This window comes from Larus michahellis, chromosome 7, assembly GCF_964199755.1.
Source record: "Larus michahellis chromosome 7, bLarMic1.1, whole genome shotgun sequence".
NCBI classification, from domain to species: Eukaryota; Metazoa; Chordata; class Aves; order Charadriiformes; family Laridae; genus Larus; species Larus michahellis.
In genome coordinates this window covers 27750443-27775339 of record NC_133902.1, presented here as the reverse complement: position 1 = coordinate 27775339, position 24897 = coordinate 27750443, and the positions used below count along the sequence as shown (strand labels likewise).

General features: G+C 44.5%; 1 protein-coding gene across 2 annotated transcripts in view; it reads left to right on the top strand.

Annotated features, from left to right (window-relative positions):
- The first annotated feature begins 885 nt into the window (after positions 1-885).
- The window catches only part of SATB2 (SATB homeobox 2), a 138102-nt gene continuing 114090 nt past the window's right edge, over positions 886-24897 (top strand). Inside the window, exons 1-3 of one of the 2 annotated variants that reach the window (XM_074595313.1) lie at positions 886-1130; positions 4780-4998; positions 24673-24849. In XM_074595313.1, coding sequence (XP_074451414.1) covers positions 4830-4998; positions 24673-24849 — 346 coding nt within the window. In that variant the 5' untranslated portion in view covers positions 886-1130; positions 4780-4829. Of the gene's footprint in view, positions 1131-4124; positions 4257-4779; positions 4999-24672; positions 24850-24897 lie in introns of those variants that run through there. The other variant, XM_074595312.1, reaches the window with a different exon arrangement.

The following is a 24897-nucleotide window of genomic DNA, read 5'->3' as shown; positions in this document are numbered from 1 at the left end:
CGGGGAGCGCTGAGGACTCGGAGCGCGCCCACTCCTGCTCTCACCGGAGTGCGAGAACAGAAAATTCTCGTACTGGAGTTCGTATTAGAAAAAGAAAAAGAGGTTATTATTATTAATAATAATAATACAAAAAAAACCCACCCCAAAAGAGTTCTTTTTATAGCGAGATTGAGGACGGATGGGGGAAAGCAATGGGAAATAATCGCCCTTTTTTCCAGTGGAAATAAGGACAACATGTGAAAATCATGCACTGGGGGGAAAAAAAAGGCATTTGTAATTTGAAACAGAAAGAAAAGGCTTTTATTGGGAAAAATATGTAGAAGAAAAATAAGCATCGTGTATCATAAAATGTGCCTAAATTAAATGGTGTTTACAAAACAGAAGTTACCAACCAGCAAAATTTATTTGCACTCGGTTTGGTTTCCCTTCAGTTTTACTAACAAGCCCCTTTGCTTCCGCGTCGAAATTTTCAAATGATTACCGCTCGAGATTTAAAAGTTAAAAGAGTATTTTCTGTAAACGTTCCGTTTTTAAATACAGGAATAAACACGTATTTGGCGATCCTGATATTCCAGTGAACGCGCAAATGAGAAAGCAGCTGCCGGTGGGGAAAAAAACAAACGCGAGAGAAAGGTGCAGGGGATTCATTGCAAATAAAGGAATCGCTACATATATATTTAAATGTATTTAATTGTATGCATTATTCAAATGCCCTTCTGACTAGTTTAATAATTTAGAATCGATAGTTTTCCTAAAAACTTTATAAAATATTTACACTTAATAAAATATTAATCGATTAACAAGCCAGTCGTACTCTTATAGGAGCTTTACTAAAGTCCTGTAATCGCGCTGTCGCCACACGTCTCCACTGTTAAGGAAAGGATCACTGACAAAATGTAAATGAAGATCTTCAGACGGTGGTGTTTATAAAATAGCTCATTAATGGGCTTGGATTGAATCTCTCCATCCATCCACATCATCAGATATAATAATAGTAACGAATCAGACAGGGAAGATCCTGGCTAAACCATTGGCATTTTTTTTTTTCCAGAAGTACTGAAGTCCTAAATCACCAATTCTTCTAACTTTCTGGCCATTGATCCGCGGGAATTCGTAGTTCGACATCAAAGGTAAGAATAAAACGTTATTCAATTATTTCGATAGCTGGTGGAAAATGTTAACTTCCGTGTAAGAGCTGCTGCTGAACTTTACCAGATTTTGGGGGGGGTGGGGGGAAGGGGGGGAGAAAAGTTAGATCGGGTTATTTAAAAAGAAAAACGAGAGTTCTCCAAACTTTGAGACTCCTTTCTGGAAGGGACGGCGGGAGACCTGGCTGGCGGCGGCCGCTGCGCTCTCTCCTCCTCCGCAGCCTGCGCGTTCCCGGCACCGGCGCTCGCTCCTCCGACAGCTCCCGGAGCCCCGGCACTGCGGCGGCCCCAGCTCCCCCGGCCTTCCGCTGCCCCCCGCATCTTTTCTGACACCCCTAAACTTCAGCCGGCCGTGGGACCCGGCTCCCACACCCGTTCACGGCGCGCTGTCCCGGCGCAAGGCTGGCACCCCTTCCAGATTTCGGCAGCGGGTCCCCCTGCTCCTTCCGAGCAGGGGAGAGACACGAGTCCTTCGGCAGAGGCGGGGGAAGCCGCACTCGGCGCTGCTTTTCGGGGCCGGGCCGGGGGTCGGATGTGGAGCGAAGCGATTATTTCTCTTACCCTGCCCGGGGATCCGCTGCTTCTCCCGGCGCCGCTTCCAAGGGCGGCCCTGAGCCCACCGGGAGACCCGAGCGCTCGGCGGGCTGTCACTGCCGCTCGGAGGGAAGGACGGGGGCAGCGGCGGCCGAGCTTCCGCGGGGTGGAGCGGGGGGAGACACGACCTGCCGTTCCCCTTCTCCAAATCCCGGGGCAGCACCGGCGGGGCTCACCGCACCCGGATGGCTGCGTGCGGGCTCGGGGCTGCAGCCGCTGCCCACCCTACCTTCCTCGGGCGTTTACGGGGCGGACGGAAACCTACCGCCGGGGCTGCCCGGCGGTGGCGATGCTCCCGCCGTGCCCGGGGCGGGGGGGAGCCCCCTCCCCCCCGTAGCCCCCTTTTTTTTTTGACCCTCCGGCGCCACCGTAAAAGGCAGAGCTCTTAAGGGGGCACGGCGGGGAGGGCGGAACCCTGCAGGGAGCCAGCGGCGGACGGGCGGCGGGGGAGGAGAAGGGGAGCGGCGGGCACCTTGTGCCCGCCGCCCCCCTTCTCCTCCCCCGCCGCCCGTCCGCCGCCCTCCCCCCCCGCCGCACCGGAGCGGATTTCCTCGGTCCACCTTAACGCGAAGCTCGTTCCGCCGCCGGGGCGGGCGGGGAGGGCTCGGCGACGCGGGGCCGCCGGTTCATTCCCCGGCGCCCCCCAGGCCGGGCAGGGGGCGCTGCGAGCCCTAGGGGCGCGCCGCCGGGCACGACCCCGCCGAGGGCGGGGGGGAACACACGGGGGGACGCGCCCGCTCCGCCGCCGGCGGCCCCGGGGAGCGGCGCGGGTGCACCTTGCACCCCGGAGGAGAGGCGACTGATTGCCGGGCGACCGCTGGCCTCGGCGGGACCGGCGAGGGGGCCCGATCCCGCCCCGCTGCGACTTCCCCGCCGGAGCTTTCTCCCCTCGCTGGCTGCACTTAGCCAGCGCTGTCATGCCCTACCCGGAGCTCTGCTATTAAATAATTTAGCGGCGGCAGCAGCAGCGCTTCCCTGCCCGCTTCTCACCTCCTCCCGGCCCCCGCCATCAATTATTCAGGGCCAGCCCAGTAACTGCCTGGAGCCGGGCGCGGAGAGGAGGGCGGTGGCGGCGGGGCTCTACCTGGGGCCGGTCCGCTCGCCCGCTCTCGGAGCCCCGGAGGAAGCGCGACAGGTCCTCGGGACGGCAGCCCCCGCCGCACCGCGAAAAGTTACTGCCGCCTCGCCCCGGCGAGCAGAGGCCGCGGGAGGGTCCCTGCCGCCGCTCGGCTCTCCGGGGTGGGGGAGAGTCCGGGTGGCAGGAGGCGGCGAGGCCGCACCGGCTGCATCGGATCGACCCGGGAGCCTGGACTGGATGCCGGTGGCTGCTTTGCTCCTCCCCGGTCGGTCCGGTCTCCCCAACTCCGGCTTCTCCTCTATCCCCCACCCTCCCCTTCTTCTCCCGGCTCCTCCTCTTCTCCTTCCCCCTCGACCCTCCCCCAGCCCGACTGCCCCTGTCCTTGCGCCCTTCTGCCCTGGGTCCCTCCTGTCACCACCGCGTCGTCCTACCGCGCTTCCCCTTCCCCACCTAGCCCGCCCTTCTCCCATTCTCTCTTCCTCCCTCTCTCTCACAGTGCGGCACCGCGCTCGCTTCTCGTGTGCGAGATGTATTATTTATTTATTGGTGTTTAATTTCCTGCCAGGTGGGGCTCTGCCTCCCACCCCTGCGCGCAGCGGGGCCGGCCGGGCCGGGAGGAGGTGGGCTGCTGCGCGCCCGTCTGCGCCCGATCCCGAGATAGCACCGAGACTTGATTTTTGCGGGGGGGCGGGCAGGGGGAGGGGTGTCGGGAGGCGAGGAGGGGTGGCGATGTTTGGGATGCACAGCCCTGGGACGGGAACGCCGCGCAGACAGACAGGCAGACACACACACACACACGGGCGCGCACACACACACCAAACCCGAAACCAAGGACAACCCCAAAAAGGACTCACTCTGCCTCGATGACTCAACGCAACTAATAACCGTTTCTCCGCTCTCTGTGGCGAGTCCCTCCTGCCGCTGCTGTCGCTGGCAGAGGAGGGAGCGATTGAAAGTGACACACCGGGGGCCGCCGCCGCCGCCGCTTCCCCGCGCCGCCAGGCACCCGCCGCCGCCGCGGAGCCCGGGAGAGCGGCGCTCCCTCCTCTTCTTCTCCCTACCCTCCCGTCTCCCCCCCGGTTTTGATTTTCTCCGCTGAAGGTGGGAGAAGTCGGCTCCCTCTCCCCTCTCCTCCGCGCCGCAGCCGGCGGCCCCGCGGCTCCCCGCCCCCTCGCCCCGACCTCCCCGCTCCGCTCGCCACCCGGGACCCTCCGGGACGGGGCTCTTGGCCCCTGCCGCCGCGGGCAGCCGGCCCGGCCCCGCCGCCTCGGCACCCCCGGAGGAGGGCAAGGAGGGGGCTTGGGGGTGGGGGGAAGGAGTAAAAGGGAAGAAAGCGGCGTGAGAGGAGGAAACAAGAAAACTTTCCACCCTGGATTCTCTACTTCTGATCCATGGACAGAGCCCAACTCAGCCAACTTACAGACAGGCTATAAGCAGTAAGTACGGCGGCAGCTCCCGGGAGCCGCTCGCTAGAGGCTTCCTCGCCAGCCGTCGGCTACTCGGCAGCTGCACAGCTGGCCGGCGCGGGGGGGCCGTGCCAGCGGGGCCGCCCGGGCTGGCAGCTTCTTTCCCGCGGCCCCCGGGGGCGGGCCGGGGCTGAGGCCGGACCCGGGGCGCAGCACCTGGCTGCGGCGGGTGGGTGGGCTGGCTGCCTGCCGGCTGGCCGGCCAACCTCCCCGGCGGGATGGGGACCGGGGCGCAGCGCCGCCCGCCCCCGTCCGCGGCAGGTTGGGACCCGCGGGCCGTGCGGGTAAGACTGCCGGGCCGCCTCGGGTCCGTCGGGGCCGAACCGCTCTACTTTTATCGGGGCCGGCTCCGGCGGCGGGAGCGGGGCGGCATCGCGGGCGGCCGGCGTTCGCCCGGCTGAGCCGCCCGGGGGACGCGCTGCGGGGTCTCCGGTGCCGGTCGGCGGCGCGGGCCGGCGGCCGCTGAAGCGCCCGTTGTTTCTCTCGCCCCTAGGTCCGTGCTCCTTCTACTGCGACCTGCCAGCGGGAGCCGCGTCTCCGAGCATGGAGCGGAGGAGTGAGAGCCCCTGCCTGCGGGACAGCCCCGACAGAGGCAGCGGCAGCCCCGATGTCAAAGGGCCCCCACCGGGGAAGGTGGCCAGGCTGGAGCAGAACGGCAGCCCCATGGGCACCCGCGGGAGGCCCAACGGCGCCGTCACCAAGCCCGTGGGAGGTAACCATGCGGCCGCGATCACGGCGGGACCGCCGGCTCGGCTCGGCCTGGCCCTGCCGGGCGGCCCCTCTGGCCGGGGCGGGCGGAGCGGCGTGCCCGGGGGGTGGCATGTGGCGGGCGGGTCGGCACACGGTGCGCCGAGGCGCCGGCAGGTCCTTGTGGCTGCTGCCCCACCGCTGCGGTGCGCGGGGTCGGTGGAAGGGCTGCGGGGCGCAGAACTCGCCGGTTAAAGGCCTCCTTCCCAAGGCGGCCACCCCTAGGCCCGGGCTCCAGCGAGGCGGCTCGCTAAAGGCCAGGCCTAACCCTGCTGGAGGGCGGCCGGGGGAGAGCCGGGCCTCGGCGCTTTCTGCATGAGAACCGGCGGATCGCCGCCGCCGGCGGGGCATCACCCCCGCCGCCGCCCCGCATGGCCGGCGGCTGCCGGAGGGCACGGCCGGGGCAGCGCCAACAAAGGAGGGCATCGCCTGCAGGCTGGTGTCCCGGGTGGGGGTGACACGAGTTTAGGGGTGTTACACCCGCCGTCCCAGCTCCGAGAACGGGGTCTGCGGGGTGGGAAAAATGGTAGCGTTGATGTTTGAGTTCAGGGATTTATTTTATTTATTTTTTTTTAACTTACCGTAAATACTATTTTGTAGCAGTTGTAAAAGAGGACAGGGCAAAACGCGTGCAAGGTTCATCTCTTCCTGCACGATTATCGAGTGTTAGTTTTTGCAGCATTCCTGCAATTCTCTAGAATACTTTAGCTCTTATACGTACTTTGCTGCCTAGTTGCTGGTCAGTTTTGTGTTTGGAGTATGTTTAAGCGACACGCGTCGTTGCTTACTCCCCCTGCCTTTTCTTCCAAGGAGTTAAACTTTCCAGTCACTTCTCCTAAATACCTCTTCTTTTCATCTTAACTCTGATGCTGTCACGTTGAACACCGTGCATCCTGGTGTTAGGAAAAATATATTTCAAAGTCTTGAGATTAGCCAGATGTTGTAAGCAAAATAATGCAGGACAGGCCACAAGTAAGGTTACCTTTTTTAAAAAAACACCTCTCTGTATTTGTGTTTTAAAATGTGCAGAGTGGTAACACACAAATGTAGTTGTTTATAGACAAAGAGTTTGTGTAAATGACAGTTCAAGAGATACTTTGATACGATTGTCACATGACTCTCTATTACGTGGGGTTTATTTAGCAATTTTACCATTAGATGCTTGTTTTAGAACTCTTTGGCTCAATAGGCTTCCTAATTGAAGTTTGCTAAGGGGCTGCAGATTTTATTTTATTTTAAAAACGTAGGATTCATTTATATACCTAATGAAGGGTAAGAGATCTCAACATTTTTTAATGTTTCTTGGATGACTGTATGCCTGGTTTTTAAACCTCTTCTCCGTGTTCTTCTAATGTATGGAAAAAGAAGAAACAGCTTTGCAGTGAAAGACTTGTAGTGCTATTCCACTGACAAATTGGTGGAGAAATAATTTGTTGAATAATTTAAAAAATGAACTAGTTAATCATATAAAAAATAATATATGTAGTTTTGGATGCCTTTCTCGAGACTGAGGCATTATAGTTGCTTGATTTGAAAAAGAATGTTAGAACTGGAGCTAAAATGTTTTTCCTTGGGGCAGTTATAGAAATATACTTTAAAGGAATGTTTTAAAATGTTTTCGAATATATACATTGCTTTCTAATTCCAGCCGTGTTAGCCAAGGGAAATTCACCGGCTTTTATAGTAATATCGGTTGTTCAGCTTGATTCTGGCCTGTCAAGTTATGGAAGGTTTCTTCCACTTAAGACAAGGACTCTCATTTCTGAAAGCAAACTTTTAAGAACTTACATTTTCATTCATTACTCTTCAGCTCATTTATAAAGTTGGTGTAGACCGCAGTGTAAAAGTGTGGGGGAATAGGAAATGCACGAGTAATTTTTTTTTTCCCTTAGCTGGCATTCTTTAAACAGTCTCAATCTCTTTTGGTTTTAGGCTATTCATATTAAAGTTTATTCATTACTCCTTATTGATACTGAAAGCAAGAAGAAAATTATTCTTGTCTGAATACTTACCTAGGTTCTATAATACTCAATACTAAATCAGTTAAGGCAGATTTTTTTAATAAGATAATGGTGCTGTTTAAAATTGATTTCATTTTTTTTTTCCTCCTGGAAATGCTCTCAAGATAAATCAACATAGCTAATTTCCAGATATTTTTTTCCTCTGCTCTTTTTCAAGTTTGATCTTTAAGCACCTGTGTGACCAAGTGATCTTTTTCTGAATTCAGATCGCAGCGTTTCGGGTATTTCTGGAAGTGTGTGTATTTGCAGTGATCGCTGCGGTCTTAGTAATTTTTTCACTCGAGTTGTGAAATGCAGCTGTAGACATTTGCGGAAAGGCTTACTTTTAATATACCACCAAATTAGTATAAAACTTTTCTTCAAATAAATATTAATAAAGGCTCTTTTAGTATTGTTTCTAGTGTTTGATAAAAAGGAAACTATTGAAAATTGTAGTGAAATGACATCTAAAGCTTTGGTTGTCAGTCTTTCAGTTTATTCTTATTTTTCAAGCTTTAAGAAGTGCTAATGTCTATTGAATGTGAACTTCAATTGGGAAAAAAATTGAAATGCTTTACTGGAAAGTAGAGACCATTTTAGTTTTGATTTTATGGTTTTATTCTATAAAGTGTATCTAAATGTTTTGAAAGCAAAGAAAAATACTAGCAATCCTTATTTTTGTCTCATTTTGGGCCTTAGGTATGTAAAAGCTGAAATTCCTTCCTACTTGTCGAGTGGCTTTTTGGTGTAATAATATCTGTTTCTGAACTTAATCCCTGTGAACAGAGCGATAAGCCCTCAACTATGGTGCTGTGATGAGACTGATGACCTTTGGTAACAAGTTTTATAATCGCGGTGTTTGCTACAATTATTTTTCCAGTGACTTCCCTGAGAAGTAGAGAAATATTATAGTGCTGTAGGTATTTTTAGCTTTCTCTCTAGATTTATGAGTGAAACAGTGTTTTAAAATAAGCTTTTGTAGTGCAGACAGAAAATCAATTGTTCTCATGAGAAATTTTGCGTTATGACTCTCCTTTTTTTTTTTATTCCTAACCTGAATGTACTTAATTCAAAGGGCCATTATAGCAGCTATAATAAACTAGTGAAGGTCACTAAAAAGATAAACGGGGTCTTAAAGGTTGTGTTTAATAGGGAATTTAAAAGTTTCTGTACTGTTTACGATGTTGTTAGCGTCAGTCCAATGTGTTAGAGTCCAATTTTGGTGGACAACCCAGTGCTTTCTAAAATGTTTCAGCAGTTATCTAACCGGTCTGTTTTAAAACCTGTATGTAACAAAGTGCAAGTGCTCAGATGTTCAGGAGAGGCAGGTTTTATAAAGGTCCCTGGGAAAAAAAAAGGCTAATACCGCTTTAAAAAACATATGAAGCCTGGGAGAGAGTTTAGAGCAAGCAAGAGCACTATGGTGTTGACAGCTTTATATCCCTGTTGGGTAACATTCACTTACTAGAATTGGCGTCTCCTCTCAGTTAGTAATTCACTCCATAAGGATTAAAAAAAAAAAAGGATGATTAATGGCTAGAAAACTTATATTTACAAAATTGTTGATTGCAATTCATGAACCTGTTTGTGTATGAGTGGATGTGCACATATATATGTATGCATTGATTTCGAAGAGCATAGAAAATAAGCATTCAAAGCCTCTGAATGCAACTTAAAATGCCAGTATGCAGAATGAGCTGTTTTGAAGTTTGGTTTTGCTGAAATAAAAACGTAGAACCAAAATATAGCCAAGACACACATTCAAATTTTGGGCAGGAAATGATTGCAAAAGTTTTACTGGTTAGATTAGTTTGATGCAGTCTGATAGTGATATGTTCTTATTCTTTTAACTGTTAAAATGTGTGATTTAATTTACAGAATATTAATGGAGGAGAAAACTTTCAGACAATTCAAACTAAATTGTATGATCGGAATGTTAATCAGTAGCTGTGGTTACCGTGCTCGTACAAAGTCGGATGTACCAGAAATGTGGATGCAGTGACTCTTCGAAGCGCTGCTGCTAATTGCTGTAAGCCCCGTAAAGTTCTGATATCTCATGGTCTTGTCTGCTTAGGTGTAGTTAGAAATCTGTTTTAACGTACGTCTGGGGCAACAGAAATGCCGGCCGAGGATGGGTAAAGAGCTGTTTGTCAAAATCCATTCTAAATATTTCTGCAAAAATGTCACAGAGTTTGTGCTACCTCTTACATCTTTTACAAGGATTTAAAGTACTTTAGTGGACAGAAAATCCACTCCTATGCAGACAGAGGAGTACAGCTTGATCAAATTTGCTCCTCTGCTCTAAACAGTTAGTTAATATTAAGCTCTAAATGGCATCCTGAGTGGAGTAAGGAAGCATGTTTCCTTTGTCCTTACGAATTGAATAAAGTGAAAGGTTAAGTTTTAGATAGTCTTCCTGCCTAGATCCTAGATGAAGAATATCTTCCTGCTGCCTGGAAGAAGTACGTAGCTATTTGAAAGAATTAAACGCATCGAGATACAGAAGCATGGAAGTCGCAAATCCTTGTTAGTTCAGGAATCGTCAGTACATGAATACATTTTATGTTTTTTTTCTGTTGCAGAATAGTTGGAAAATGTTGCCTTGAACTTCAATATAATTCAGTGGGGATTTGTGAGGAAATGTAAATGCTTGGATTTAACACGTTTCTGATACATGATGAGGAAGAGACCTCTAATTTAACAGGAACAGTAAGAAAAGCAAGACAGTGATTTCTTTTTCATGACCGATGGTTAAAAATGAGTTTCTGGTCTTTTTGCTGATTTCCACCCCCACCCCCCTTTTCCAATCAGATTATGTCATGTAAATAGAATAAACAGAGCCGTCACTCCTGGAGGGTCAAGTAGTGTATCAGCTGCATTTTTGCTGAGGTAGAAAAATAGTCTTTCTTTATGTGTTTTCACTACTTGGTCTGTTATTAAAATAAAGACACAGTTGGTTAAAATATACGTGCAATTGAACATACACATTAAACAGAATACAGGGTATCCACCCATTCGGTGACCTAGGCATAATTTGATGTTTAGAGTAATTTTGGGACTCTAAGTTGCATCTGCGGAAAGCCACCGATAATTTTGAATTCAAGATTTGAGATGAGCTGTAGTAAGATTTTATTTTTTCCCCCACAACAGTTCCTAAGTGTTTCGAGTCATCTCCCCGCTTCCTCCCCACCCCATACCACGGCCACGTTAGTTAACTAGATGCTGTTATTCTTATCGTGAATCAAAGGGGAGGAAAAGAAAGCAACATCTTTGAAAAAGTCTGTGTTAATTCTCCCCCTCCCTTCTTAAATTGGGTCCTGCCTTTTCTTAGTTTGACTAGGATAGAACAGAGTAGATTTACTGTCAATTATTTATAGGGCGATTGCTTGAAAACTCCTGTTAAGGTGATTCTGTCAGTGACTCCGCAGAATTGTTTTTCTGCCTGAAGAACGTGGCAAAATTATATTAAAAACTATAAAGATGCCAGTGAGGAAACGTATTTTCAAGAAATTAAATAATGACATATTTCTCAGCATTTAGATGAAGGATTCCAACATCGAAGGAAGAAAAGCAGTATTAAGCTTTTATTGTTATGAATAAGCAATTATTTCCTTTCCTAAATACTTGATTTTTGTGAGTCTGTATATTCTACTTAAATTATTTTACTGTACCAAATATTTTATCTAGATTTAGAAGTAGAAAAAAACCGGCATAACGTAATTGTAATCAAGTTGTCATTTCAACAGACAACTATGTCATATTTAAAATTCCTGGTTTGTAGCACAGACTTTCAGATGGTATCAGTTACTTTGAAATACCTTTAGAAGTATTTGAGTTTAATACTCTTCATGGAGATGCTAGTCTGAATATTTATTTTTGCAGTTACTTCCCATTATTGCTGTTTTCCTTAAAGCTGTCTGTGCGGAACGGGGAGGAGAAGGGCCACAATGGTGACTTGGAGCTTAAGTAAAGTACTTGGACCAGTAAGATTTTTTGTCACTCGCGTTAACACAGAAGATGGTAATACAATATGGCATCTATGATGTTGTAAAATGAAGACAGTTTTACTGCAGTCATGTATTTATATTCGCCAAACAGCTGTGTGACCTGTTTAGGAAAATTCTTATTTTTGTGATTGAGCAGTCCCCAACCTGCTTTTAAATCTTATTTTTAAACTTTTCAAAATAACCAAAAATCTGTAAAACTTAGGAAGATTTTATTTCGAATCCCAAATTGCAAGGCATAGATAAGTTAGGCCTTTAATTACAATCCCTCATCATAATTTAGTTAAATTACTAACTACTGCTGTGTTTTAGGATTAAAGGCCCAGTTTTTCAAGGTATAAAGTATTACCGAGTCCCTTTGAATTGATACGATGGGGGTTTGTTCAAGATAACCTGTGCCTGATTCGGATTCTGTAACTACCGAACAAGCCTGCTCCCCTTCTGAAGCTCAAAGTGGTTTTGAAGCCAGCCCAGTGTGTTGAACGAGGAACCGATGCCCTTTCTGGCTTTGCAAAAATTGTTTTGTGGTAATTGGTTCGTACTGCATGAAGTGTCCTGGGTCAGACACGTTGGTCCCCACGATGCTGGTCCCCACATCTGTGTCGCTGACGCAGATGTAAGAAATAGTCACAACAGACAAAAGGCAGCTGAGTATTTGATGGCTTCTGAGAAATGTCTTTTAGCCTCTAGCCATACTAAAAAAAAAAAAATAAAATTGCCCTCCAACAAGCTTTGTACTTGTTGCAGAATGCTCATCAGCGACGTCCCTGGTGTGGGGTTACATACAAATGAGTTTACGTTGATTAGTGGTACGAAAGAGAGAAAATACGCTTTGCCGTTGAATTCGGGGGGATTGTTAGCCCGTCTAGATGAGGCTCTTGTGGCCATTCACAAGTGTTGAACTGCTTTAATGTGTGTTATGTTCTCAGACAGCAAGTCATGTTGTCTATATAGTCACAGTTCTATAGTTAGGAATTATTTTTTCCCAGAGTTCCTACACTTTGTACAAAAACAGGTATTGCAGCTGCTGTGTGTACTTTGTCCCCTGTCTTCATTTGCATCCATCCAAGTATTAATAAGGGAAAACGATTTCATATTTCCAATTTTATTCCCTTTATTTTAGAGAACTTTAGAAAAAACATAAACTAGTATTTTAAGTTGTTTTTTCTTTTTAAATACCTGCCCTAGCTCTGCTGGTATCTCCTGAAGATGTATAAATATACCGAGATGTCAGCATTTGTCTATTAGCAATTTAAGGCTGCTGACATTGTGAAACCCTTATAAACAATGTTTAGGAGGTTATTCTTTTTTTCTTTTTAAAGTGTGATTTTACTCTGATTTTTAAAGATGTGAACATTGATGTTGCTAATATCTGAGGACTTACATAAAACCTCTTTCCAGGAGACTTTGCTACTTGGAATAAAGCTACACAAAACATTTACAGGATTGCTTAAAAGATGGAGTGTGAGCCCTGCATTGCTCGTTCCGTAAGCCTCATGTTAGGGTAGAGATCTTGTATCTGAACTCAAGAGATATTTTAAATTTCCTGGCAAATGCTGAATGATTATTGATGTTACATGCAGCAATGTTAGGAAAAAGATAGATTGTCATCATTTGTAGAAGCTGTGTGAAGGGAACAGAAAGAACTTGACAAAAAGAGACAGATAGCTCTAGATAAGACTTTAGGCATATGACTTGTTTTCTAAATAGAGAATTACCTGGCTAATAGTAAAAATTGTCAGTCATTTTGCTCTAGCTGATGTCCTTGTATCAGACAGACATGCAATATTAAACAGTCTGAGCACAACTGTGCCTTGTTAGTAGCAATGTCAGCAAGGTAAAAAAGCTTAGAAAAAGATTAATAAAAATAACCTGTCAGACTATATTTTATATGAAGCTGCGGCATCTCTTGAGATAACCATACGCCCACTGCATTTTCAGAGTGCAGTAGAAATGTCTCCCACTTAAATATGCTCCTTCCTTATTTGTTCCTCAAAGACACATGCTGAGATGAAAAGACGCTCTATTGACAGCAGATCTTTTCAAAAGTACTAAATCTGGCAAGAAATGTCGTGAGGGGAGTTTCTTGTATCAAACCCCGTGATTTGTATAGCTGCATACAGCCATAAGGTTACTTTCTCTCTCTCGCTCTCAGATGTTCTATTCTATTTGTATAATGTTGGGAAGCGGCTGGATTAGTCTGTCTTTACTTGTGTATAGCCAACACTTCACTCTCTAAAAGTTGCTGACTTTGTCTGCATTTGGACAGAAACTTCACATAAGTGAGGAAACTCACATAGAAGTATTTACCATCCTGGTAATCTAAACTCACAGAGAGTGTTTTGTCATAAATTCAGCTGACAGGCATATATTGGAAATGAAGCATATAATTTTCAAAACTATAACCAGACTATTTTTCGAGAGCAATATAAATTCATATTTTGAGCATATTTTGGTTTATATGCATTTCCATTATTTATATATTAAAATTAGATGTGCGCAATTTCCAGCCTTATTATTTTGAGTGGTTATTAAGAAATGTAGTTATAAATTATGAGTTATACAATACTTTGGAGTAAAAGGTGATTTTCATAATGTCTTTTCCCAACTTACAAATAACTTTTTTGCCATAATACAAACGTGCTAGCAGAGCAACATGATAGATGTCTCTTTAAGTGTCGTAGTAAAAGAAAATGACTTGTATTCTGAGGCTGTGGATAGTTTATGTTGTTTTGGACCCATTTCCCAAGCAGTGATCGAAAACAGATTACAATAACAATTATACAGTCAGAAGATGCAATATCCATTTCTGTTTTAATTGAGTGAAAGAATAATAAAAACATCATTAAGAAAAATGGGGTGGACCTGTCATACACTCTACCAATTTTTAGACTTAGAGAAAATGCAAAGTAACAGAAGTGTGAGCTTTTTTTTTTTTTAATTTTTCTTTTTTTTTTTTTTTATAGAGTATTGTTGCTTGAGCAAGGAGTCTGGATGGTAGACTTCATATGGGCTCCTATGAGCAAGTATGCAGTAAGCAGGCGTACTGCTTGACAGTAAAGCTCAAGTTAGGCATTATCTGAGCGTCTGGGTTTGGCGTAATAGTGAATGTCATTGGTTTGGGCCTTCCTGATTATATTATTATGGTTGTGGTGTCGTACTGACCTGCCAAATAGATGAGCTCAGAGAATGTCATGGGCAGGTAGAAAGTAGCAAGAGAGACTTATTTTTCTTTCAAAATAAAAAGATGTGCTACTTTATGCTTTTTCCCATTTGTTTTGGCTCTCCAAATCTGTGGACACGTATGCCAATAAGAGTACTTGGTCTCTTAAACCGTCACTACCTTGGACTGACTCTTCCGTGACCCTTTAGCTACCTCGCCATCTCGGTCTTCTCATTAAAACCCTACAGACAGAAAGTCCCTGTGCTGGGCAGCCCTGCAGTTGTGTTCCTCTTGGAAAGGGACCTAGCTGAAGTTGAAGGCCTGAGGCAGAGGGAACCTGTCTCTCCATTTTCTCCGGAGCCGAGTCCTAGAGCTGTTAGCAGAAACATCCTTTCTGCTGTACCATACGCGGAAAGAGAGATCCTCTCTACGGTAGCCTTGGCTCTAGTTGTGTACCATACAGCTTTATAAATCAACATTTGGAATGGCATCCGAAAGTGAACCGGGAGCCAGTTCAGCCTTTGGAGAGCAGATGTAATCTGCTTTCTTTGGCTAACACCTCTCAGCGAGCACATGCATTTGCACTAGCAGAAGTATCTGATTCTCCAGTGTAGCTCTGTGTACGTAACGTTGTAGGAATTCAGCCTGTTGAACCCCAAAAGCATGGATTGCTGACTCTTTAACAAGTGAAACCACATGCAGTAGGTCAGCCTATCGGTAGGTCCTTTCCACTTTCTCCCCAAAATATCGCTAACTGCCTGACAAAAGTAAATGTAGTGTGCATACCTGAGAAGGAGGATGTACCTGTTAACTCTTGTTCCTCTACCTCATGACTTGTTTGATAAAGTTGTGGTAGTTATTAAAAACTGTTAGATCAAGGTGACTTGCTGGCTGATAAAAGTAAATATTCCTAAAAGAATAAAACTCAAACGGATAGTTGTCAAATGCGTTTCATCTTTGTGAAAATGTGGAGTGCTTCCCCCACAGCTCTTGATCCTTGGAAAAGAAGGAATACAAGAGAATGCCACTCAGAAGTTGCTTTCTCTCTGCGGGGGCGTGGGGTGTGGAAGATTGGAGTTGTAAGTAGAGGCCAAGCCCCAGAAGCCAGTTCCTGACCCATAATAGGCTGTGGATGCAGGCTGGCTGAAGGCTCACTGCATATTGACTGGTGAAAAGGGAGACAGAGGGGGAAGTTGGCTGCTTTCTAGAGGACGGAATGATGGAGTGGCTCCCGCTCTTTCTTGGTTGTGGTTCTCTCCTCCATTCATTTTCCCGCTGAAGATCTGATGAAGATTTCTGTGGTCTCCTTATACCAAAAAAATACCATCTAGTAATGAGGTTGCCATAGCAGGAGCTGAACCCTTGCTGAAAGCGTAGCAAGATGGAGGGCTCCATCAGTAACCATTGAGTTTGATGACATTTATTCTGAGACAGTGTTTAATGTGGCTTGTCCTATTGCGTGCGTACTTGTAACTTTTGCCCATAACCAATTCTGCCACATCTGTTGACATTGTCACTTAGAAATGAGGTTTCCCAATGCTGTCAGTATCTAAAAGACATGAGGGAAAGAGACAATGATTACAGATCCATTCAGCTTGTCTTACAGCTGGAGCCTGCAATTGGGCTTGAAGACAGAGATTCAGTAGTTACATTAGGCTCTTTGTCAGCTATTTATCTGGTAACTTGAAGGAGGGGTGATACGATTTCTTCTTTTTCTTGCCAGGGGGTGGTTCATAGAGGAATGGACACAAAGGAGAAAAGAGCTTGCTGGTGGGTCCCAGTGGAGATCCCAAAACAGAACCCGAGTGTGGTACACAGCTCTTCTCCAGAAATAAACCTCAAACCAGCTACGAAAGCTTTTCTGTTGCATTCCAGGGGACTTATCCCAGTACCAGGAGACTAGTTAATAGAACGTTCATTAAAATGCTTTTGCTAAAAGATGTATTTTTGCTTTAAAAATTACATAATATGGTGGCATCTGCTAGCACCACCAGAGTTAAGGGCTTATTAGTGGTTCCAGTTTTCAGGGTTTAAAAATGTTGGTCATTAAAATTAATTCTGGGTGGAACTTGGTGTAGAGAGTCTTAATCCCTTAGGCGAGTTTTGTTACGTATTTCATAGAAAAACAACAGAAAGCAGTCCCCCAAACCAAAAACCCTTCCTGAACCCTAAACTTATTTTTAAGTTACAGAAACCAAAACCTAAAACTTATAGGAAATTAATGGCTTAACATGATTTTTTTAAAAAACGCCCATTTAATTTAAAAATGTTTCCTTCACTGGTTTTCAATGAAATGAGTATATTTTCCATTAGTTCATATTATGTAGTAATGCTGTTGGTATTTTTTCTTCTTTTTTAACCGGGAAACAAGGTGAAACAACTGAGCTGTTGCATTTAGGAAAAATGTAGCTATAGTGTCTCTACCTTTACCTTTCGATGTGAATTGGTCTTTTCCAACCTAAATGATTCTATGACTCTGTTGTATGAATTGGAAAGCCTGCGTGTGGTTCTGTCGGAATGCATGGTGCTGGTACCACCACAGACGTTCCTGCACATCTGTGAGGGCTGGCTGGCAGGGGCTAGAACAGCAGGGACAGCTGTTTGTGATGCCTTCTGACTCAGGCTCCCTTAAAGCTGTATTTTGAGGTCTGGGTTATCATCGCCCTCGCTTTTCACTCATGTAGATGGGGAGCTGGAGGTGCTTTATTCTCCTGTTCAATTGTGTCTGCCTCCTGGCTGCCCAGTGTGTGATCGTGCCTGGGCTAACCGGGTGGCACAAAGCCTGAGTGGCTGCTCCCTTTCTTGCCCTTTGAACCCAACCAGTGTGATGGATTCCAAGTTTGGGTTGAGTTAGTGCAACTAGTCTAGCAAAGGGGGTTAGTTCCCAGAAGCAGCTGATCCACATTGACTGACAAAAGGCCTCATCTCCCGTGAGTGACGCTTCTGTCCCAGGCACGCAGCAGGAGAGGCTGCGCTAGAGGTAAATACTTCGTATCCCTCTCTATTTTTCATTTCTTGTTCGTCTCAGCACATGCTCTGAATACGGCTTTTCTTTTATACCATTTTTTTTAGAAACTCAAGTATTATAAAATCAAGTTATGAGTTTCAGAATATGTTTCTGTGGTGGGATAGTGGCCTGGAATATTTAATGTTAAACAGTGAAGCTGTTATTTCAGCTAGGAGAACGATTCTTTGGCTAGTTAAGCTGTTAGAGGCAGGGGACGTCTGCAGAGACGTTAGTGACTTCTTTATAAGATTTCCTGAGATCTGGGATAGTTGTGATGGTTGGGAGACTGAAGCCACAGAAAGGACTGGAAGCTGAAGAAGGATGTAAATAATATCTTGTGGTTTGCATTCACCATTGGCTAAAATATAATATGTAGAAATGCATTTCCTGCCTACAGATTTATTGACTATGGAAAGCCAGAAAAAATAACTGAGGAGGAGGAGAAAGATACTGTCCTTAGTTTTACTTCCTCTGGCCCTCCTAAGAAAAGAAATTCTACAATGTAATGTTATTTAACAGGATTTTGTTTCTTTGGCAAATGTTGTATTAAAATCATCTGTGGACTGAGCTCTTCTTTACCAAATTGCATCCTGGAACAAATTATTTGCAATGGGCTTATAAACCCATAAAGAGTAGGAGTTTAACAGCATCGCATTACTGGTTCTGTGCAAAATCAGATCTCTCGCATTTTATCTAGAACACATTGGAGAGCAGAAGATTAGCAGATAGTAAGGTCCTTGTTTTTAAACAAAACCTTGTGCTGTAATGGAGATGCTTCACGCTTTTGTTTTGCATAGGATTGTACAGTTGCAAAGATCCTGATACGGTCTCCTGTATTTGACACAGAGATTTCCCGCTGGCCGCCTGTCAGTGTGCACACACTGCTTTCTTCACGTGGTTCCGACTGGTTAGTGACAAACAACTGCAAAGTCATTCCTCCAGCCCCCATTAAAAAAGATTTACAGTAGAAGAATTCTCAGCCTCATAATGAGAGTGTTGTAAGCTGGTGCTTGATACGTAAAAGGCTGAAACACAGTCCATTTACCCAAACCAAGCATTTATTGCAAATAAGTTAAGTGCCAACAGCTTATATTCTGTCTGATTTAATTATATTTATAATTTATGGGGTAGCTTGAAAGTGAGCCTTAACGGACATGACTAACCCTTGCTGAAATGTGTGAGCTCTGTCTCTTCCACCTTGTCACTGAATTGCAGAGGCATGAGCTGACCCTGGGACCTGCTTCAGGCCTCCGCCTTCTTGAGTGTGAATAGTCAGGTATGTGCGGCAGGGTGGAAATGGCAGGGTAGTGCCTGGGCAGTCTCTCATCACGTATGCTCTGTTGGCAGCCCTCGGCTGGACTCCGCAGGATTTCCTAGGGAAGAGCTCACATCACCACCAGCTACAGCTACACCGTGATTTAAATAAAAGTCGCATTGAGATCAGCACAAAAAACTGTTTTTTCAAATACTATTTGGTGTCTTTCCTCTCAGAAAAAAAAAAAAACAAACACATTTTGGAATGCAGTTGACTTTTTTCTCTCCTTATGAAATTATCTTCTCTTGTTATATGTCATCTTAAAGGTCTTGTCCAACTGAAAATGATTCTGTGATTCTGTGCTTGTTCAGCTAGTCGAGTCTTGAATAGAAACCTCCTGATTATTAGCATATGCACTAGGTTTTCATTTCCGATCGCTTCAGGATTTGCAGTTTACATTGTTTTGAAGAAGTGGCACACTGAAGCTTTGAAGCTTTTCTTTTCTTTCTCTTTTTTTTTTTTTTTTTCCTTGGCGGTGTTATTTTCAGAATAGAAATTATGGATTTATGCTGCATTAGGATGTAGGATGACCATCTTTGGTGCAGAAATTCAGGTATTTCTGAATAACTGAAAGCTGTCAAACTTAATTGTTTTTTGTCTTTTCAATTAGAGCTGCAGGATGTGAGGAGGAGAACTGGCAAACTTTTCCTGTGCTGCAAGGATGCTGATTTCTGCCTTTTCAAACAGTTTTCTCAATTTAGGTTAATTTTTCAAATTTGTTTAAAAGAAAGGCAAAGAGAGTTTTAACATATGCTTATAAAGTATGTGTAAGGTCAGTGCTATTGCAGTGCAAAGAGAAATAAATAAATGGACTGCTTTCCCTTTGCTGCCTTTGCTGGATAAAGGGCCCTCGCCTAACGAAAAAACAGAAGCCGATTAGGTTTAGGAAATGTTTGTAGTTTGATTGCTTCCCGTGGTTAGTGCCAGCTGTGGAAGCATGCTGTATTGCTAAATGTATGGAATCTTTATCTAGATGATTTCCTGAAGACGACCCACGCTTTGCTAATTGAGCTTCGTAGTCTGTGTCGCAGGGTAAGGGTCTCATCTTAGAAGCCCAACTGAAGTTGCTCACAATTCAGTGTTTTGAGGTGTGCGTGGGAATAAACATTTGTGGATTCTACTCTTGCTGTTACCTAGATTTCTTTTTTTTTTTTCCTTTTTTTTTTTCCTTTTTTTTTTCCTCTAAGCTAGTCTTTCCAATACAGAGAAAAGAATGACCCACATGACAGTCTTCCACTAGGGAAAATATTTTCTGCCTACAGTAATGAAGAGTTTTCAGTAGTTTATGAATTTTCAAATAAATGGCCTGGTTTCTGAACTCCCAACCATAGAAATTTGCTTTGTCTTTGACGGAGATTACTCTGTGTGTGTGTGTCTGTGTTGTGTTTAAAAAAAACCAACAACCAACAAACAAAACATAAAAACCCAAAGCACAACAGCAACAACAAAAACTTTATTTTCCACTTTCTTCATTTGATAAAAATCTCTCCACTGTAGAATGATTTCCTTTGGGTTTGACACCACCATTTGATCTCAGTTTTTAATAATTTTGGTGGGTTTCACTCCCAGAAGAAAACATGCTTGTGCTGTGAAGTATTCCCACTAGAAATCTGGGAAGTCTTAAAACCTCATGTTACTCAGGGCTAAGAACTGGCTTCTTTATTAATTCCCTGCTAGACAACCCCTGTACAGTAAATCTTTCCATAACACCATGCTGTTGAAATTAATCAAGCTGATGTTTGGAAATTGTTCAAATTAGATTAAATTAAATAACACCTAGACGGGGTTCGAAACTTGTGCTGATGGAAACAGATTTTAATCTAAAAAGACACGAATTTTATTGGTGCCTCTTCTTATTGGTTGATCTTCATGTTATACTTATTAGGACATGCAAGTGCTGCTCCCTATTTAATGGCTGGAGAGATGGGTGGCTGAAATAGTTTAACCTGCTCCTCACCTTTCTGTATCCTTTTCTTTTTTTTGCTGTTAGTGCCAAACCTGTGATGGTTATGTGGAAGTGGGCAAAGCGTACAAGTTCACTGCTGATAATATCACATTTATTGCTTGCTCTGAAGCATGCAGTGGCCAAAGTATCATTTGCAAATGAACAAAAGAAACAGTGCAGGGCTTCTTAATATCTGCTCTATCTTGTCCTTCTAGTTGGTCATTAGAAATTTTCAGCTTTTATTTGCAAATCTTACAACTGAAAATGTTTTCCAAGGAGCTGTGTTACTGGAGACTGATAATACTTTTAACTGGCTTTGAGTGTTTTGTAAAAACCCGTGTTTTATGCAGCGTGGTGTCCAGCGTTTTCACTTTTTGAATGAAATACCTGTTTCTCTCTCCTTAATTTTTAAGAACAGATTGCTTCCTAGTAAAATAAAACTATAGGCTGAAATGGGCAAGGAGGAGAAAATGTGTATTTTATCACAGGGCTCTTTGATACATATTTAAATTCTTAATTACTCTGCCCCTTAGAAGACTCTCAGCAAAAAATGCAACTACGTTTACAAAGTCTCTGTACATTGCAGCTTTTCTGTGAAAGCAACAGCGGGGCTTAAATCCCATTTCTGTTTGCTTTTAGAAATACATGTTATACAAAGGTACCGGTCACTGCTAACCATTCTGTTCTTCTGGGTAATAGTGGGAACAGTTTTTCCTTGTTCTCTTCCATAGATTAGAAGTAATTCTTGCTGTGTATGGATGTCCTTATAAAAGCCTTTATGTAGATCTTGTTTTGTGCTCCCCTAGCCTTTTATGCAGATACTATCTATATGGGGTCAAAGCTCTGTGAGAAGCACGAAAGAGCTGCTTGTAAGTAGTTAAGTAAATTAACATCAAGGAGAAAAAGTTTTTTTGTATAACTTGTGATCGCTATTAATGTTTTGTATGCGTTCCAGCGTTGTGTTCATCCTTTAAGGAAACAAACTGTTTCCTTTTTAGCCCTCAGATTACCCCTTGTTTTCTCCGTGTATGACAATCAGTGCCGTATGTCATCTACCACGAGCTGTACAGCATCATTCACTGCAGCATCTCTCTGAAGCTGGAGAGTAAATGCACGGAAGTTCAGTGTGGAAGGGACCTAAGCCTTTTTTGTGTGTACGCATGGGAGAGGGAGGATGACAGTAGGTTCTGTCTGATCCGGCATTAGGGAAATTGCTGAGGAGTTTCAGGGTTTATGAATAAGGCTGGCTTGCATTGCTGTGGTACGGCATGTGAGGCTTCATTATAGACGCTTGATCTCCTGCTCTCTGAGTATTGCTGTAGGTTCTTCACTTGGAATGACAATGAGCCATGACTAACTTGCATTGCTCTTTTGTGAGGGCCCTGTGGTGAGCTGGAGGTGTAATATATGCATCTAGGAGCAAGACATTGTGTACATCAGTGTGTAAAGAGCATGTTGACTTTTGGCTGCAGATGTTTTTTCGTCTGATTCCAATGCACTGAAAGTATGTTAATTTATTTGCAGATAACATCAGGAAACAGAGAAGTTTGAGGCAATAAATCCATTGGAGACATTATAGCTTAACTCTCCGATGTGAAATAGAGGGCAAAGCAGATAGAACTTCCTTGGAGTGAGATTTACTTGGAAATAAGCTGGAGAACTGTTGGCTTTTAGTAAAACAGGATTGGTGTTAAGATTCCAGACACTATAGTGAGAGGCAGGAGAATGGGTTAGCAATGGCAGATGTGGTAACCTGCCCTTTGCTCTCTGTTTTTAAGGTACTAATAGCAGCTTATCATCAGTTGCGCTGGGTCACTGAGTTCAGAGATGATTTTGCAAAAGCCGTTTCTGTAGCGTAGTTCCTGCAAGCATGGGCAGCAGGAAGGGGCAGGAAAGTAATCATGGGCAAGAGTGCCGTGGGTCTTTTGTGCCATCCGTAAAGTGATGTCACGTACAGCATCAGTTCTAACATCTGAGATCCTGTTTGTACTGAGACAGTAAACTACGTGTGTGGAGAATAGGTGCAACTTCAGTGCTGAAAAGGTGGAAAGACTGTTGTGTGACAAGCGAAGCATCCAGCAGGAGGATAAAAGACGCTGTGGCATCCCTCTCATCGGTTTGCATTCACCTACTTTTTCTGTCTTACCAAAATATAATTTACACAACCGATATCACAGCCTCAGCATTTGGCCAAGTAGCTTAATGTTTTGTTAAGACATTAATAGCCCCATTAAAGGTGCTATGACGGACAGTATGTTCGACAGGAGGGGAAATTTGTCACTTACAGAGGTTAAATTTCATTTTAACTGGTTAAATGATTTATGGTCAAATAGAACTCAGTTTTTAACCTTTGATAGGAACAGAAATTTTGTCATTGATTTCAGAGGAACAGGGTCAGCCTTGCACTATCTTTTCAGGAAAGTACCTAGAGATTTTTTTTCACTGACATTTTTTTCTTTTAACACTGTGTGTTAGAATTTAGCTGCTTGAACTTGCAAAATGCATCAGTTTAACCCAGAATCAAGCAGTGAAGAGGGAGCAGCATCAATGTGATGCCGTAACCTACTTACACATTACTTCAGGATGGGTTTTAAAACAAAGAACTAAACCAGATCGACTGGATATTGCGGCTCGTAGCTGCTGCTGCTGCTGCTGCTGCTGGCCTGCAGTTAGAACGTGACACTGAGAGACACTCCATGCTAGATAGGTCACTTAGTGAGAATTGTGTATCTAAAATATATTTTAAAGTAAATCTAATCTCTCCAAATTCAAGACAAGGAGCATTTAAGTCCCTTAGGAGTTGTTACTGGTGTGGCTGTATCTGTTTCAGGGCTGGGTAACTCCTCTGAAGGGGTATATAACTGTTGTTTTGCAGATACTGAAGATACTGATAGTAGAAGTTCTTGAAGATATTTAACTGACTTTGTACAGAAGAACTGACTTTTTCCCTTAAAGAAGTGCCTGGTCCAGGAATACAGTGATTTCTTTCTGCCCCTTAATAAATATACTCAGTTGGTTTTCATAGTTGTTATCTACTGGAAAGGTTGTATTTAATTCTGAAGAACAGGAGTGAGAGATGAACTTTCTGGTAGTATTATGAGCCTTAGATAGCACTTTTGGAGAATTGCTTTAGGCTGAGATTTGTCTCTGCCTCAGTATTTCCTAGTTTATTTAGGGGCTTGCGAGTTGTACGTAACCAATTAATGAACTTCTGTGACCAGAGGTAATGTTTTTTTCTTTGCCACCCCCTGACTAGAGCCTGGCCTGTAGCAGGCAGTGAAAATGGCTGTGCCGTTCTGTAGGTTTTCCATCTGTTCCATCGTCCCTTTGTGCACGCGCTTGGAGCACTGTAGGACCGTCTCCTGAAAATTGGCTTGTTTCTTACTGTCTGTAGTATTGAATCCCTTTAAGTTCATGCCCCACAATTTATTGCCATAGATGACTTGATCCTGTAACCACAAAAGTAAATTTACAATAAAACAGAACAAAATTGAATCCAGACCACCCCCTGAGCTTTCCACTTCTGTGGTTCCTCCTCATCCTTTATCCTCTTTCAAAGAGAGCTGTTCTCACTCTTCATACATGCAGCGGGAGACCAGCCACTGGCCTCTCTGGATCTGCGCGACCATCAGCTGCCAACACAAGATTATCGTTTTCAGCAAAATCGATGCAAGGGTATTTTCCTTGCACAGTGAGAAGACTGGCCACGGTCTGAAAATGTGCAAATAAGCCTATCCCAGCCAAGAACTGTGTGTGGAACTACCCTCTGCCCATTCCTCCATACGTTCACCTCGTGGAGAGAAGCAGAAACGACATTTGTGTGTCAGGTTTTTGTATGGCTGAATGTGGAGAAGTCCTGACCTGAAAGAATAGGGACATTCATGGAACTGTAGAAAACTTCTGCTATGTTGAAAAGGTCTTATTAGGAAATCTTGTTCGTCCTCATGCTGACTGTGATTCTGTTCCTGAATTGTATTCTCTGGAGCTTTTAGTGTGGTTTTTAAATGAGTCAAGTGATGAGACTTCAGTATTTCCCTTGGAAAGAAAACAAAAGCTATCCCACAGGGAAGAAAGGCAGATTTCCACTTAAGATGAGCCTTCTAGGAGGTGTTTTAATTTACAGCTTTAATCAGAGATGTGTGACACACTTCTTGTTCCTCTCTTACTGATACTTTGTTGTTTTGTTTTGTTTTTTTTTCATCTAGGTTTGATGATTCCAGTCTTTTGTGTGGTGGAGCAGTCAGATGCCTCTCTTGAATATGATAATCGAGAAGAGCATGCCGAGTTCGTTCTGGTTCGCAAAGATGTGCTCTTTAGCCAGCTGGTGGAGACAGCGCTCCTGGCTCTGGGGTATTCCCACAGTTCTGCAGCTCAGGCACAAGGTATTCAATAAAGTTCTTTTCCCCCTTCTCTGCCCTGGCAGAGAGCAG